We start from the raw sequence: 19,164 nt of genomic DNA, 5'->3' as shown, positions 1-19,164 counted from the left end.
TCACCGCCCCCACCCACCCCCTAAACCACAACCAACACCACCCCCACACAGCCCCAAACCCCATCCATCACTGCCCCCACCCACCCCCAAACCCCATCCATCACCATCCCCGCCCACCCCCCAAAACCACAACCAACACCGCCTCTGCCCACCCCCAAACAATTCCGCCCACCTCCAAACCTCAACCAACACCAAACCCCACCCACACCAAAAACCCAACCAACACCGAACCCCGCCCACACCTCAAACCCCAAACAACACCACCCCTGCCCATCCCACAAACCCCAGCCATCACCGCCCCCACCCACCCCCCAAACCACCACCAATATCGTCCTCCCGCCCACCACGCAACCCACCAACCATCACCCCATCCATCACCATCCCCGCCCACCTCCCAAACCCCAACCATCACCTAAACCTGCCCACCACCCAAACACCAACCAACACCGGCCCCGCACACCCGCCAAACCCCAACCATCACCACCCCTGCCCACCTCCCAAACCACAAACAACACCGCCCCCCACCCATTCCCCAAACCCCAACCAACACCGAACCATGCCCACCCCAAGCAACAACCAACACTGTCCCCGCCCACCAACCAAAGCACAACCAACACCGAACCCCGCCCACCCCACAAACCACAGCCAACACCGCACCCGCCTACCTCCAAACCACAGCCAACACCGCACCCCGCCTACCTCCAAACCACAGCCAACACCGCACCCCGCCCATTCCCCAAACCCCAACCATCACCGCACCCCGCCTACCTCCAAACCACAACCAATACCGTCCTGCGCCCATCCCCCAAACCCCAACCATCACCGCCCCCCGCCCACCCCCAAAACCCCAATCTACACCGAACTCTACCCACCCCTCAAACCACAACAAATACCGTCCCCCGCCCATCCCCCAAACCCCAACCAACACCACCCCCGCCCACCCCCAAACCCCAACTATCACCAAACCCTGCCCACCCCCAAACCACAACCAACACTACCCCCACCGCCAAACCCCAACCACCACCGCCCCCACCCACCCCCAAACCCCAATCATCACCAGCCCCGCCCACCCCCCAAACCCCAACCAACACCGCCCCGCCCACCCCCAAACCCCAACCAACACCACCCACTGTCCACCCCCAAACCCCAACCAACACTATCCCAGCCTACCATCAAACCTCAACCATCACCGAACCCTGTCCACCCCCAAACCACAACCAACACCGTTCCCGCCCATCACCCAAACCACACCCATCACTGCTCACCGCCCACCCCCCCAAACCCCAACCAACACCGCGCCTGCCCTCTCCCCAAAGCCCAACCACCACCGCACCCACCCTCCCCCAAACCCCAACCATCACCGCCCCTGACCATTCCCCAAAGCCCAACCATCACCACCCCGTCCCCCACAAACCACAACCAACACTGCCCACCGCCCACCCCCCAAACCTCATCCATCACCTCCCACCGCCCACCCCCCAAACCTCATCCATCACCGCCGACCGCCCACCCCCCAAACCTCATCCATCACCGCCCACCCCCCAAACCTCATCCATCACCGCCCACCGCCCACCCCATAAACCACAACCAACACCGCCCACCGCCCACCCCCAAACCACAACCAACACCGCCCACCGCCCACCCCCCAAACCACAACCAACACCGCCCACTGCCTACCCCCCAAACCACATCCATCACCGCCCACTGCCCACCCCCAGACGCCACCCATCACAGCCCCCCCACCCACCCCCAAACCCAACCATAACCACCCCGCCCATCCCCAAACCCAATCAATTACTGCCCTCACCCAACCCCCAAACCCCAACCAACACCACCCCCACGCAGCCCCAAACCCCATCCATCACCACCCCCATCCACCCACCCAAACCTCAACCAACACCGCCCCTGCCCACCCTCAAACAATTCCACCCACCCCCTAAACTGCAACCAACACCGCCCTGACCACTCCCCAAACCCAAGCAACACCGAGCCCCACCCTCACCAAAAACCCAACCAACACCAAACCCCGCCTACACCTCAACCCCCAAACCACAGCTAACACCACCCCCGCCCATCCCACAAACCCCAGCCATCTCCGCCCCCACCCACCCCCCAAACCCCAACCAACACCACCCCCGCCCACCCGCCAAACCCCAACCATCACCGAACCCCGCCCACCCCCAAACCACAGCCAACACCCCCTGCTTACCCCCAAACCACAACCAACACCGCCACCCCACCCATTCCCCAAACCACAATCATCACCGCCCCTGCCCACCTCTCAAACCCCAACCAATACCGAACCATGCCCACCCCAAACCACAACCAACACCGCCCCCGCTTACCTCCAAACCACAACCAACACCGCCCCCGCCCATTCCCCAAACCCCAACCATCACCGCGCCTGCTCACCCCTGAAATCCCAACCAACACCGTCCCCGCCCACTCCCCAAAGCCCAACCACCACCACACCCACCCTCCCCAAACCACAACCAACACTGCCCCACCCACCCCCCAAACCCCAACCATCACCGCCCCTGACCACCCCCCAAACCTCAACCATCACCGCCCCCGACCATTCCCCAAACCCCAACCATCACCACCCCTGTCCCCCCCAAACCACAACCAACACTGCCCACCGCCCGTCCCCCAAACCCTAAACAACACCGTCCACCCCCCAAAACCCCATCCATCACCGGCCCCACACACCCACCAAACCCCAACCAACACTGCCCAATGATAACATCCAAACCACATCCATCACCGCCTCCCCGCCCAACCCCCAAACCCCAACCAACACCGCCCACCCCCCAAACCCCAACTATCACCGCCCCCGACCATCCCCCAAACCCCAACCAACACCGTCCCCAACCAACCCCAAACCCCATCCAACACCATCCCCTCCCACCCAAACCCCATCCAACACTGCCCCTCACGCCTCTAACCCCATCCAACATCCCCCGCCCCCAAACCCCAACAAACAACACCCCCTGCCCCAAACCTTATCCAACACAATCCCCTCCCACCCCAAGCCCCATCCAACATTGCCCCCTCCCGCCCCCAAACCCAAACCATCACAAACCATCACCACCCCATCCTGCCCTCACACCCATCCACCACCGCACCCCGCTCCCCCCAAACCCCATCCATCACCGTCCCCCTCTGCCCCCAAACCCCATCCATCACTGCAGCCCACCCTCCCTCCAAACCAATCCAACACCAACCCCTCCCACTGCATTCCTCCTCCTGCCCCCAAACCCCATCTACAACTGCACCCTGCTCCCCCCCGAAACCCCATCCAACACCTTCAACTCCCCCCCCAAACCCCATCCAACGCTATCCCCTCCAATCCAACGTTGCCCCTTCCCACCCCCAAACCCCACCCATCACCGCCCATTGCCCACCCCAAATCACAACCAACACTGACCCTGCCCACCCCCAAACCCCACCCATCACCGCCCATTGCCCACCCCAAACCACAACCAACACTGACCCTGCCCACCCCCAAACCTCAACCATCACCGTACCCGCCCACCCCCCAAATCCCAACCAATACCGAATCCCGCCCACACCCCAAACCCGATCCATCACTGCCCCCACCCACCACCAAACCCCAACCAACACCGCCCCCACGCAGCCCCAAACCCTATCCATCACCGCGTAAAAAGTGAGGTCTGCAGATGCTGGAGATCAGAGCTGAAAATGTGTTGCTGGTTAAAGCACAGCAGGTCAGGCAGCATCCAAGGAACAGGAGAGTCAACGTTTCTTTTGCTCGAAACGTCGAATTTCCTGTTCCTTGGATGCTGCCTGACCTGCTGTGCTTTAACCAGCAACACATTTTCAGCTATCCATCACCGTCCCTACCTACCCCCAAACCCCATCCATCACTACCCCCGCCTACCCCCAAGTCACAATCAACTCCACCCCCGCCCACCCCCAAACCCCAAACAATTCCGCCCAGCCCCAAAACCACAACCACCACCGCCTCTGACCACTTCCCAAACCCCACCCACCCCAAAAACCCAACCAATACCGAACCCCGCCCACGCCCCAAACCCCAACCAACACCAAACCCCGCCCACCCCAAAAACCCAACCAATACCGAACCCTGCCCACGCCGCAAACCCCAACCTACACCGCCCCCGCCTACCCCACAATCCCCAGCCATCACCGCCCCCACCCACCCCCTAAACCACAACCAGTACTGCCCCCCCACCCACCCCCAAAACCCCAACCATCAATACCCCTGCCCACCCCCAAACCCCAACCAACACCGAACCCTGCCCACCCCCCAAACCACAACCAATACCGTTCCCCCGCCCACCCCCAAACTCCAACCAACACCACCCCCGCCCACCCCCCAAACCCCATCCATTACCAACCCTGCCCACTCCCCCAAACTACAACCAACACCGCCCACCGCCCACCAGCCAAATCCCAACCAACACCGGACCCCACCCACCCCCCAAACCACAACCATCACTGTCCCCGTCCACTCCCCCAAACCACAACCAACACTGCCCATCGCCCACCCCCAAAACCCAACCAACACCGTCCTGCCCAACACCCAAATCCCCAACCATCACCGCCCCCGCACACCCTCCAAACCCCAACCAACACCACCCACCCCCAAACCCAACCAACACCACCCACCCCCAAACCCCAACCAACACCACCCACCCTCCAAACCCCAACCAACACCGCCCACCCCCAAACCCAACCAACACCACCCACCCCAAACCCCAACCAACACCACCCACCCTCCAAACCCCAACCAACACCGTCCACCCCCAAACCCAACCAACACCACCCACCCCCAAACCCCAACCAACACCACCCACCCTCCAAACCCCAACCAACACCACCCACCCTCCAAACCCCAACCAACACCGCCCACCCCAAACCCAACCAACACCACCCCCCGCCCACCCCCAAATCCCAACCCAAATCGCCCGCCCACGCCCCAAACCCGATCCATCACCACCCCCACTCACCCCCAAACCCCAACCAACACCGCTCACCACCAAACCCCAACCAACACCGCCCCCACGCAGCCCCAAACTCCATCTATCACCACCCCCACCAACCCCCAAACCCCATCCATCACCACCCCCGGCTACCCCCCCAAGCCACAATCAACTCCACCCCCGCCCACCCCCAAACCCCAAACAATTCCGCCCAGCCCCTAAACCACAACCAACACCGCCCCTGGCAACTTCCCAAACCACAACCAACACCGAACCCCCTGCCCACCCACAAACCCCAACCAGCACCACGCCCGCCCACCCTCCAATCCTCAACCATCAATACCCCTGCCCACCCCCAAACCCCAACCAACACCGCACCCACCCACCCCCAAACCCCAACCAACACCGCACCCACCCACCCCCAATCCACAACCAACACCGCACCCACCCACCCCCAAAACCCAACCATCACCGATCCCTGCCCAGCCCCCCAAACCACAACCATCACCGCCCCCGCCCACCCCAATCCCCAACTAACACCGCCCACCCCCAAACACCAACCAACACCAGACCCCACCCACCCCCCAAACCCCAACCATCACCGCCCCGGCCCACCCCCCAAACCCCAACCACCACCGCACCCGCCCACCCCCAAACCGCAATCAAAACCACACCTGCTCACCCCCAAACCACAACCAACACCGCCCCTGCCCACTCCCCAAAGCCCAACCACCACCGCACCCGCCCACCCCCAAACCACAACCAACACCGCACCCGCCCACCCCCAAACCACAGCCATCACTGCCCCATCCACACCCAAAACCACAACCAACACCGTCAACCGCCCATCCCCCAGAAACCCCAACCATCACTGCCCCGTCCACTCCCCCAAACCACAACCAACACCGAACCCTGCCCACACCCCAAACCCCAACGAACACCACCTCCCGCCCAGCCCCCAAACCACAGCCAACACCGAATCCCGCCCACCCCCAAACCACCACCAACACCGTCCTGCCCAACACCCAAATCCCCAACCATCACCGCCCACCGTCCATCCTCCAAACCCTAAACAATACCGCCTACCCCCAAAACCTCATCCATCACCGCTCCCTCCAACCCCGCAAACACCAACCAACACCGCCCCCGCCCACCACACAAACACCAACCAACACCGCCCAATGCCAACACCCAAGCCACATCCATCACTGTCCCCCGCCTACCCCCCAAACCCCAACCATCACTGCTCCCGACCATCCCACAAACCTCAACCATCACCACCCCCCCACACCCAAACCCCAACCAACACCACCCCCCCACCCCCCAAACCCCATCCAACACCACCCCCTCCCACCTCAAACCCCATCCAACACTGCCCCCTCCCACCCTCCAAACCCCATCCAACACCGCCCCCTCCCACTCCCAAACCCAAACCATCACTGCAGCCCACTCCCCACCAAACCTTATCCAACACCCTCCCTTCCCACTCCAAGCCCCATCCAACACCGCCCCCTCCCGCCCCCAAAGCCCATTCAACACCACCCCTCCCACCTCCAAACCCCGTCCAACATCACCCCCTCCTGCCTCCAAACCTCATCCAACACCGTCCCCCTCTGCCCCCAAGCCCCATCCAACACCACCGCCTCCTGCTCCCAAACCCCATCCAAAACCGCCACCCTCCCGTCTCAAAACCCATCCATCACTGCCCCCGCCCACCCTCAAACCCCATCCAACACTGCCCCACCCCAAAAACCATTCAACACCGCCCCCTCCCACCCCAAACCCCATCCAACACCGCCCCCTCCCGCCCCAAACACCATCCATCACCGCAGCCCGATCCCCCTCCAAACCCAATCCAACACTGACCCCTCCCACCGGAAACCACATCCAACACCGCCCCCTCCCGCCCCCAAACACCATCCATCACCGCAGCCTAATCCCCCCGAACCGCATCCAACACCGTCACCTCCCACCCCAAACCCCATCAAACAGGGCCCACCCTCCCGCCCCCAAACCCCAACCACCACCGCACACCCCTCCCGCCCCAATCCCCATCCAACACTGCCCACCTCCTGCCCCCAATCCCCATCCAACAAGACACCCCTTCTGCCCCCAAACCCCATCCAACACTGACCCCCCTCCGGCCCAATCCTCATCCAACACTGCCCCCCTCCAGCCCCCAAACCCCATCCAGCACTGATCCCTTCCCGCCCCCATTCCGCATCCAATGTTGCCCCCCTCCTGCCCCCAAATCCCATCCTCTACTGACCCTCTCCAGCCCCAAAACAACATCCAACACTGCCCCCCACCCAACACCGCACCCCCCACCCCCAAACCCCATCCAACTGCCCCTCCCGACTCCAAGCCCCATCCAACATCACCTCCCTCCCGCCCACAAACCCCGTCCAACAACACCCCACTGACCCAAACCCCACCCAACACCACCCCCTCCCACTCGCAATCCACATCCAACACTGTCCCCTCCTGCCCCCAAACCCCATCCACAACCACACCCCGCTCCCCCCAAACCCCATCCAACACTGCCCCACTCCGGCCCCCAAACCCCATTCACGACCACCCCTCTCCCGCCCCCAAAACCAATCCAACACTGCACTCCCCTCCCGCCCCAAACCAGATACACCACCCCCTCCTGCCCCCAAACACCATCCATCACTGCCCCCCATCTGCCCCCAAACCCTATCCAACACCACACCTTCCCGCCTCGAAAGCCCATCCAACACCACCCACTCCCACCCCCAAACCCCATCCAACACCACCCCCTCCCACCTACAAACCCCATCCAACAGCACCCACTCCCACCCCCAAACCCCATCCATCACCACCCCCCTCCCATCCCCAAACCCCATCCAACACTGCACCCCTTCCCGCCTCCAAACCCCATCAAACACCATCTGCCTCCGGCCCCCAAACCCGATCCAACACTGCCCCCCTCCTGCCCCCAAACACCATTCATCATCGTCCCCCCTCCCGCCCCCAAACCCCATCCAACACTGCCCCCCTCCTGCCCCCAAACACCATTCATCATCGTCCCCCCTCCCGCCCCCAAACCCCATCCAACACTGCCCCCCTCCTGCCCCAATCCCAATTCAACACTGCCCGCCAATAGCCCCCAAACCCCATCAAACACCACACCCTCCACCAACCTCATCCAACACCATCCCCCTCTCGCCCCCAAACCCCATCCAACACAACCCCCTTTCCACCCCAAAACACCATTCAACTCTGCCCCCCTCCAGCCCCTAAACCCCATCCAACTCTGCCCCCCTCCAGCCCCTAAACCCCATCCAACACTGCCCCCCTCCGGCCCCCAATCCTGATTCAACACTGCTCTCCTATAACCTCCAAACCCCATTCACCACCACCCTCCTCCTGCCCCCAAACCCCATCCAACACCATCCCCCTCCTGCCCCCAAACCCCATCCAACACCGCACCCCCTCATGCCTCCAAACGTCATCCATCACTGCCCCCCTCCCGCTCCCAAACCCCATCCAACACCACCATCTCCCGCCCCTAATCCCCATACAACACTGCACTCCCCTCCCGTCCCAACCCAGATACAACACCACCCCCTCCCGCCCACAAACCCCATCCAACACTGCCCCACTCCGGCCCCCAAACCCCATTCACAACCACCCCTCTCCTGCCCCCAAAACCAATCCAACACTGCACTCCCCTCCCGCCCCAACCCAGAATACAACACCACCCCTCTCCTGCTTGCAAACCCCATCCAATGCTGCCCACTCCCGCCCCAAATCCCATCCTACACCAACCCCCTCCCCCCCAAACCCCATCCAACACAACCCCCCTCCAGCCACTAAACACCATCTATCACCACCCCCCTTCCCGCCCACAAACCCCATCCAACACTGCCCCCTTCCGGCCCCCAAACCCCATTCACGACCATCCCTCTCCTGCCCCCAAACCCCATCCAACACCACCCACTCCCATCCCCAAACCCCATCCAACATCACTCCCCTCCCATCCCCAAACCCTATCCAACATCACTCCCCTCCCATCCCCAAACCCCATCCAACATCACTCCCCTCCCATCCCTAAACCCCATCCAACATCACTCCCCTCCCATCCCCAAACCCCATCCAACATCACCCTCTCCCGCCCACAAACCCCATCCAACAGCACCTACTCCCACCCCCAAACCCCATCCATCACCACCCCCTCCCATCCCCAAACCCCATCCAACACTGCACCCCTCCCGCCTCCAAACCCCATTCACCACCACCCTCCTCCTGCCCCCAAACCCCATTCACCACCACCCTCCTCCCACCCCCAAACCCCATCCAACACCGTAACCCCCTCCCACCCCCAAACCACATCCATCACCGCACCCCCTCACGCCTCCAAACGTCATCCATCACTGCCCCCTCCTGACCCCAAGCCCCATTCAACACCACCCCTTCCCGCCTCCAAACCCCATCAAACACCATCCGCCTCCGGACCCCAAACCCGATCCAACACTGCCCCCCTCCTGCCCCCAAACACCATTCATCATCGTCCCCCTTCCCGCCCCCAAACCCCATCCAACACTGCACTCCCGTCCTGCCCCAACCCAGATACAACACCATCCCCTCCTGCCCCCAAACACCATCCGTCACCGCCCCCTTCCCACGCACAAACCCCATCCAACACCGTCCCTCATCTGCCCCCAAACCCCATCCAACACTGTCCCCCTCCCACCCCCAAACCCCATTCAACACTGCCCCCCTCCAGTCCACAAACCACATCCAACACAATCCCCTTTCCACCCCTAATCCCCATCCAACAATGCCCCCCTCTGGCCCCCAATCCTGATCCAACACTGCCCCCCTCCTGCCCCCAAACCCCATCCAACACCACCCCCCTCCCACCCCCAAACCCCATTCAACACTGCCCCCCTCCTGCCCCCAAACCCCATCCAACATCAACCCCCTCCCACCCCCAAACCCCATTCAACACTGCCCCCCTCCAGCCCCCAAACCCCATCCAACATCAACCCCCTCCCACCCCCAAACCCCATCCAACACCACCCCCCTCCCACCCCCAAACCCCATCCAACACTGCCCCCTCCAGCCCCCAATCCTGATTCAACACTGCTCCCCTATAACCCCCAATCCCCATTCACCACCACCCTCCTCCTGCCCCCAAACCCCATCCAACACCATCCCCCTCCTGCCCCCAAACCCCATCCAACACCAATCTCCTCCCGCCCCCAAACCCCATCCAACACCGCACCCCCTCACGCCTCCAAACGTCATCCATCACTGCCCCCCTCCAGTCCCCAAGTCCCATCCAACACCACCCCCCTTCCCACCCACAAACTCCATCCAACACCGCCCCCCTTCTGCCCCCAAACCCCATCCTACACCAACCCCCTCCTGCCCCCAAACCCCATCAGACACCACCCCCCTCCCGCCCCAAACGCCATCCAACACCACCCCCCTTTGGCCCCTCAATCCCGATCCAGCATCACCCCTCCTTCCCACCCACAAACCCCATTCAACACCACCCCTCCCGCCCAAATCCCCATCCATCGCCGCCCCCCTCCCGCCTCCAAACCCCATCCAACACAGCACCACACTCCCGCCTCCAACACCGCACCCCCCTCCCGTCCCCAATCCCAATCCAACACCACTCCCCTCTGGCCCCCAATCCCAATCCAACACCGCACCCCACCCACTCCCAAACCCCATCCAACACTGCCCTCCTCCAGCACCCAATCTCGATCCAACACTGCCCCCCTATAGCCCCCAAACCCCATTCACCACCGCCCTCCTCCTGCCCCCAAACCCCAACACCGCACCCCCTTCCCACCCCAAACCCCATCCAACACTGCCCCCCTCCCGCCCCCAACCCTATCCAATTCCACCTCCACTCCAGCCCCCAAACCCCATCCAACACTGCCCCCTCCCACCCCAAACGCCATCCAACACCAGCGCCCTCCCACCTCCAAACCCCATCCAACACCACTCCCTCCAGCCCCCAAACTCATCCAACACTGCCCCCCTCCCATCCCCAAACCCAATCCATCACCGCCCCCTCCCGCCCCCAAACCTCATCCAACACACCCCCCTCCCGCCACAAACCCCATCCAACACCACCCGCTCCCGCCCCCAAACCCCATCCAACACTGCCCCCCTCCTGCCCCCAAATCCTGTCCAACACCAGTCTCCAAATAGCGCACACGCGCGCGCGCGCGCACACGCACACACACACACACACACACACACACACACACACACACACCCCTGTGCCCTGTACAGGGCAATGTTGGAGAGATTATCTGGGGAGGCGGGGTGTTTGTGCACGACTGTGTAGATCTCCAGGGAAAGTGTGAGAAGAGAGAGAGAGAGAGAGAGAGGGTGGGAGGCCGGTCATTTAGAGACGGTGCCTGTGCTCCCATCACTCCAGGACTGTTCTTGGCAGCACTTCTAATCACTGTAAACAAAAGACACGTTCAGTGTTGGAAGCACGATTTTGATGTAATGTTTCTGTCGGGACCTCGAGATCTCCTTTGGATAATCCCATTTTCAGATAATTGGTATTCGGATAATCGAGGCTCCTCTGTATATCCACCTGCACCCTCTTATGCCTTCTACGCTATATACCTCTCCACTACATCATGAAATTTTATTTTCCACAATAACCTTTGATGTTATGCTGTCAAGTGCCTTCTAGAAACCTAAGTATAGTACATCATTTGGTTCTTCTTTGTCTACAGCACATATTACTTCTTCACTGACTTCTAATAAATTGGTGAAACATAGTTTCCCTTTAATGATTCTTTTCTAAGTTTACTAAGTGTGCAACTTAGATGATTGATTCTAACACTATCCCCAAGAGAGATAATTTCCTGTTTCCTACCTCTCTTCCTCATGGAATAGAGGGGTGCGTTTGCTACTTCCCAGTTTAATGGAACTATGCCTGAATCTAAGGGATTTTGACAAATCAACACCAAGTATCTATTTATCTCATTAGCAGCCTCGTTAAGACCCTTGGATGAAATCCATCTGGACCTGGATACTTGTCAGCTCACAACTCCATCAATTTAATCCATACCCTTCTTCTCATGCTTTTTCTAAATTCCTCTTCTCTTCCACCTTCTCATTTACTAGAATGTTTTTTTTTGCATTCTGTATAGTGAAGACAAGCAAAATATTTTTGTTTAATGTATCCACTATTTGCTTATTATCAACTATCAACTGCCCATTCTCACTCTCCAGAGAACTTGGTATTTTTCTTGCTATCCATTTTTACATTTCCACCTTGCACCCTCACATACTTCAATTCTTGCCTCTTCATTACTCTTTTAGCCATTCTCTGCTGTATTATCACTAATCAACAATATTTAAAAGGCATCTGGAAGGGTAGGTGAATAGGAAGGGTTTGGAGGGATATGGACCAAATGCTGGCAAATGGGACGAGATTAATTTCAGATATCTGGTCAGCATGGACATGTTGGACAAAGGGTCTGTTTCTGTGTTGTACATCTCCATGACTCTATCTAACCTGTCACTCAACTTTTGCACAATTATTTCCTTTTTCCTTAAGTTTAGTACTTGCCCTAACTTCTTTAGTTAATCACAGATTCTGGCTCTTTCCTTTAGAATTTTTATTTATACTACGAATACACTTATTCTGAAATATCCCTCAAATTTCAGCCACCACATCCCCAGTGATCTATTCCCTGGTGAAGAAAGATCAGCTTCCATGCCCTTACTTCGGTTTAAGATACTGGTCTTAACCCCAACCTTTTCCCATTCAAACTCGATGTAAAATTCAAGTCATTCGAGTTGCTGCTTCCTAAGAAAGCAGGCTTAACTCTGAAGCTGTGAATTGATCTAGTCACATCCCACAATATCAAGTTTGATAAAACCAGTCCTCTGTCAGTTCGACAACCGACTGTTAGAAGAAAGTATCAGAAAAGCATTCCAGGATTCCTTACTCAGACATCTCCCGGCTAATCTGATTTCTTCAGTTCATACATTGTTTAAAATCAGCCATATTTATTGATATTTCCTGATCATATCTTTCCTTATCATTCCTTCACTAGATTGATCCCAGAGTCGAGAGGTTTGTCGTATGAAGAGAGATTGAACAGTTTAGGCTTATACCCTCTGGAACTTGGAAGAACAAGGGGAGATAAAACTGAGGTATTCAAGATGATAAAAGGTATTGATATAACAGACGTGGAGCAAATCTTCCCCTCGTTATCCAATCATAGTCCTTTTTGCTTCCCCCACTCCTTCTGAATGGCTTTTAACACACCAATACGGTTAATTTGCACTTCCAATCCAAAGTCCTGACAGGATGAGAGAACCTCACACCTGCTAGACTATAGCAGAGGCTGACACTCCTCCCTACCTGCCTCACTGACAGTCACAGAGGCATAGAGTCCTACAGCAAGGAAACAGACCCTTCGGCCCATCCAGTCCACGCTGACCATTTTCCCAAACTAAACCAGTCCCACCTGCCTTGACCTGGCCCATATCCCTCCAAACCTTTCCTAGTCATGTACTTATCCAAATGTCTTTTAAATGTTGCAATTGTACCCATATCCACCACCTTCTCAGGAAGTTCATTCCACACACGAACCACTCACTGTGTAAAAATGCTGCCCCATACCCCTCTAAACCATTCTATTCTTATACTCATCCAGATGGCTTTTAAATGTTATAATTCTCCCTACACCCCCCACCCCACCCCAGGGAAAAGTCCTTGTCTATTTATCCTATCCTTGCCCCTCATGATTTTATAAACCTCTATAAGGTCTCCCCTCAGCCTCCGACGCTCCAGGGAAAACAGCCCCAGCCTATTCAGCCTCTCCCTATAGCTCAAACCCTCCAACCCTGGCAACATCCTCGTAAATCTTTTCTGCCACTCCTCAGCCCATTGGCCCATCTGATCAAGGTCCCATTGTACTCTGAGGTAACTCCCTCGCTGTCCTCTGCACCTCCAATTTTGGTGTCATCTGCAAACTTATGAACCAGATCTCCTATGCTCACATCCAAATCATTTATATAAATGTTGAAAAGCAGTGGACCCAGCACCAGATCTTGCAACACTCCACTGATCACAGGCCTCCAGTCTGAAAAACAACCCTCCACCACCACCCTCTGTCTTCTACCTTTGAGCCAGTTCTGTATCCAAATGGCTAGTTCTCCCTGTATTCCATGAGATCTAACCTTGCTCATCAGTCTCCCATGGGGAACCTTGTCAAAAGCCTTACTGAAGTCCATAGAGATCACATCCACTGCTCTGCCCTCATCAATCTTCATTACTTCTTCAAAAAACTCAATCAAGTTCGTGAGACATGATTTCCCACACACAAAGCCATGTTGACTATCCCTAATCAGTCCTTGCCTTTTCAAATGCATATAAATCCTGTCCCTCAGGATTCTCTCCAGCAACTTGCCCACTACTGACGTCAGTTTCACCGGTCTATAGTTCTGCGGCTTGTCCTTACCACATTTCTTAAATAATTGCACCATGTTAGCCAACCTCCAGTCTTTCAGCACCTCACCCACTGCTATCGATGATCCAAATATCTCAGCAAGGGGCCCAGCAATCACTTCCATAATTTCCCACAGAGTTCTAGGGTGCAGCTGTTCATGCCCTGTGGGATTTATTCACCTTTATGTGTTTTAAGACATCCAGCACTTCCTCCTCCTCTGTAGTATGGACACTTTTCAAGATGTTGCTATGTATTACCCTGCATTCTATATCTTTCTTGTCTGTTTCCACAGTAAACACTGATACAAAATGGTTGTTTAGGATCTACCCTATCTGCTGTAGTTCCACAAATAAGCGGCCTTGCTGATCTTTAAGGTGCCCTATTCCTTCCCTAATTATTCTTTTGTCTTAATATATTTGTAGAATCCCTTTGCACTGTTCATAACCCTATTTGCCGAGGCTATTTCATGTCCCCTTTTTGCCCTCCTGACTTCCCACTTAAGTATACTCCTACTGCCTTTATACTCTAAGGATTCACTCGATCTATGCTGTCTATACCTGACATATGCTTCCTTTCTTTTCTTGACCAAAATCTCAATTTCTTTAGTCATCCAGCATTCCCTGTACCTACCAGCTTTTTCTTTCACCCTGACAGGAATATACTGTCTCTGGATTCTTGTTATCTCATTTTCCAATCGTCCTTTTACCGGCAAATATCTGCGTCCATCAGTTTTTGAAAGGTCTTGCCTAATACCATCAAAATTGGTCTTCCACCGATTTAGAGCTTTGACTTGTTGAAGCTTTTCGCAGTATTTTACTGTGTTGTTCACAGCCCATTTATCTCTCCACCCTGGGGGCTTCCTGTCTCTATTCCTGACGAAGGGCTCATGCCCAAAACGTCGATATTCCTGCTCCTCGAATGCTGACTGACCTGCTGTGCTTTTCCAGCACCACTCTGATCTAAACTCTGGTTCCAGCATCTGCAGTCCTCACTGTTGTCCACTGTTAAATGCAGGTGATAATAAATAAATCCCTCATCGACTCATTCAGTGGTACTGACTGCCTGTTTCGGGACCCACCCTTCACCTGCTTCTCTCAGCAGTACTGTGTTTCTGATTGTATTTTCTACATTACAGACCCGGTGCTGAAAATATTCGCACACTTTCTCTGCAGAGAGAAATCAAGAGTTTACGTTTCAGGTCCAGTGACCCTTCCTCAGAACAGGACCTGAAACGTTCAACTCTGATTTCTCTCCACTGATGCTGCCAAACCTAGAGCTTTTCCAGCAATTTATTTTTATTTTCTGATTTCTAGCATTCACAGTTCTTTCAGTTTTCACACCATTTGTTCCTGGTGAAAGAGAAATCTCTGATTATACAGATTCACAGCAGAGAGCGAATAAGCAATCTCTTTTATTTTCTGCTCCTCTGATTTCTGTTTTGTTTTCATCAACCTCATCCCAAAAGCATGTTCCATGCAGATGTAGATGGCATTTAGTTAATTACTCAGAATAATACCTCTTCAAAACAAAAACAACAATGACTATCAATCTTCTCGGACTGTGGGGGGGCCAGGGTATTGTTGGTAAATGATCAGTTCCAGTCTGTGCAGTTAATGTCAATTTTTTTTTTATTTGGAATAGTTGGAGTCATAGAGTCATAGAGATGTTCAGCACAGCAACAGACCCTTCTGTCCAACTTGTCCATGCCGACCAGATATCCCAACCCAATCCAGTCCCATTTGCCAGCATCCAGACCTTATTCCCCTAACCCTTTCCTATCCACATACCCATCCAGATGCCTTTTAAATGTTGTAATTGTACCAGCCTCCACCACTTCCTCATTCCATACATGCACAAACCTCTGTGTGAAAAAATAGCCCCTTAGGTCCCTTTTAAATCTTTTTTGTCCTACCTTAAACCTCTAGTTTTGGACTCCCCCACCCCAGGGGAAAAAAAACCATGGTTATTCACCTATCCATTCACCCCCATGATTTTATAAACCTCTGTAAGGCCACTCCTCAGCGTTCAACACTCCAGTCTATTCAGCTCAAATCCTCCAACCTCAGCAATGCCCTTGTAAATCTTTTCTGAACCCATTCAAGTTTCACAACATAGAGTCACACAGCATGGAAACAGATTAGATTAGATTCCCTACAGTGTAGGGACAGGCCCTTCAGCCCAACAAGTCCACACCGACCCTCCGAAGAGTAACCCACACAGTTCCATTTCCCTCTGACTAATGTACCTAACACTACCGGCAATTTAGCATGGCCAATTCACCTCATCTGCGCATCTTTGGACTGTGGGAGGAAACCGGAGCATCCGGAGGAAACCCACGCAGACGCAGGGAGAATGTGCAAACTCCACACAGACAGTTGCCTGAGGCTGGAATCGAATCTGGGATGCTGGTGCTGTGAGGCAGCAGTGCTAACCACTGAGTCAGCACACTGCCTCCTCGGTCCAACCAGTCCATGCTGACCATAATCCCAAACTAACCTAGTCCCACCCCCCTGCTCCTGGTCTACACCCCTTCCAAACCCTTCCTATTCATGTACTTATCCAAATGCCTTTTAAACATTGTAATTGTACCCACACCCACCACTTCCTCGGGACGTTCGAAGTAAATAATTGCCCCTTGTCTTTTTTTAAAATCCCTCTCCTCTCACCTTAGAAATGTGCCCCCTCGTCTCGGAATCCCCCATCCTAGAGAAAAGACATCTCCCATTCCTCTCACTCCAGTATTAACTGAAGTAGGACGTGGCCCCTTCCCAATCCCCTCCAAGATAAAAACAAAACTTTTTCTCTAAACACTTTCTAACTTTAGCAAACACTCAACGGTCTTGAAAGTTTTGTTTTTATCTTGGGGGGGGGGGGGGTTGAAGGATGTGTGTGTGTTGGAAAAGGGGAGGATGAATTCTCATTGAAATGCCTCCTCCTTTGCCCCCCCCACCACCACCCTCTTTCCAATGCACTTACCTGTCCACACACAGTACGGTGACAATGCCCACTGTGGTGAATTGGTTGGTGACATCTAGCACAGTTATGGCCTTGCACATGAACTGGCCGAACACCCAGTGCCTGTCCCTGACCAGTTGGTGGATTGTGAAGGGCATCCCCAGGAGAAACAGCAGGTCTGCAATGGCCAAGCTCAGAACATAGATGTCTGAGACCCCCTTGGCTTTGCAAGCCAGCAGGGTGTAGATGACCAGGCAGTTCGCCCCGACCCCGACAATGCACAGGACCCCGTAGACCGAGGGTAAAATGTGCATCACGGTGTTCTGGTCTAACAGCTCGACATCCCCAGCTCCCGAGATATTCGCTGTGCCAAATCCTGCCGAAGCGTTGAAGCCCCAGCTCCCTGTCAGATTCTCCATATCCGGGGGGGGGGGGGGAACTCCTGTTTGCAAACTGCACAGAGCTTCCCTGGAAAACTGTTCCCAGAGGGAATTCGATTTTGCAGGGATCGCGATGCACTTGGTCAGCTATCTGCTTCCATTCTTGAGACCACTGCAGCTTTTAGTTCACATTAATGCTGCAGTGAAATCCCACTTGATCTCCTGGCTGAGTGCATCCTTATATATCCATCAGGGCTGCTGCTCCAGCCGTGCACCGGGGAGAGGGGGGTGTGGGTGGGGGCGGGAGCTGAGTTTGTGAAGTAAATGTTGAGCGATGATTCGCCTGAGGGAGGATTCTGTGTAACTGCCCTGCACAGCCCCTTCAAAACCTCAACTCTGGAAGTCAGACAGGAAAGGGGGGTGTCCAGGCTTGAACTGAAAGGGGTGGGAGGGGGGAGAGCAAAACATACTAATGACACACAGACATACCAGAAAACATGCTAGGGACACGTAGAACTCATATTGATTGTCATGAGCTGTATATGCATGGTAGCAGATCCTTCAGTGACCAGATATCTTAATTAATTTAGTTCCATTTGTCAGCACTTGGTCCATATCCCTCCAAACCCTTCCTATTCATATACCCATCCAGATGCCTTTTAAATGTTGTCATTGGACCTACCTCCTCCACTTCCTCTGGCAGTTCATTCCACACAGGTACCACCTCTCAGCGTGAAAATGTTACCCCTTAGGTCCCCTTTATATCTTTCCCCTCTCACTTAAACCTATGCCCTCTAGTTCTGGACTCCCCCACCTCAGGGAAAAGACCTTGTCCATTTACCCTATCCGTGACCCTCATGATTTTGTAAACCTCTATAAGGTCACCCCCCAGCCTCTGACGCTCCAGGGAAAACAGCCCCAGCCTGTTCAGCCTCTCCCTGTAGCTCAAACCCTCCAACCTTGGCAGCATCCTTGTAAATCGTTTCTGAACCTTTTCAAGTTTCACAGCATCTTTCCGATAGGAGGGAGACCAGTACTGAACACAAAGTGGGGCCTTTTGGGGAACAGCTGATATTTACCAGGGGGTACCTCAGTGATCTGGGCAAAACTCCTCCCTGTCCTGTTTTAGTGGGGGCAAGGAGGGACTCCCTACTTTGCTGCTCTGTTCATTCCCACTAATATATTTGAACCTGTTTTCACTGTTGACATAATGCAGGAAATGAGTTCCCTGCAACAAAAAGATGTGCATTTATACAGTGCCCGTCACATCCCGGGACCATCACAAAGTGCCTCAGCACTGATTAAGCACCTTTGAAGTTTAGTCACTGTTGTAATGTCAGAAATGGAATTCCCAATTCTGCGGGTGTTTTGATGATAAACTGTCTTGATGGT

At 55.3% G+C, this 19,164-nt stretch overlaps 1 protein-coding gene across 1 annotated transcript in view; it reads right to left on the bottom strand.

The window, feature by feature from the left end:
- The window catches only part of mchr2b (melanin concentrating hormone receptor 2b), a 48,971-nt gene extending 31,160 nt beyond the window's left edge, over nucleotides 1-17,811 (bottom strand). Inside the window, exon 1 of the mRNA XM_060837469.1 lies at nucleotides 17,414-17,811. Within this exon, the coding sequence (XP_060693452.1) occupies nucleotides 17,414-17,811 (398 nt within the window). The remainder of the gene's footprint in view (nucleotides 1-17,413) is intronic.
- Nucleotides 17,812-19,164: the final 1,353 nt, after the last annotated feature.

This window comes from Hemiscyllium ocellatum, chromosome 16, assembly GCF_020745735.1.
Source record: "Hemiscyllium ocellatum isolate sHemOce1 chromosome 16, sHemOce1.pat.X.cur, whole genome shotgun sequence".
Classification (NCBI taxonomy): domain Eukaryota; kingdom Metazoa; phylum Chordata; class Chondrichthyes; order Orectolobiformes; family Hemiscylliidae; genus Hemiscyllium; species Hemiscyllium ocellatum.
Note: the sequence above shows the minus strand (reverse complement) of the source record. Positions and strands in the feature narration are given on the sequence as shown.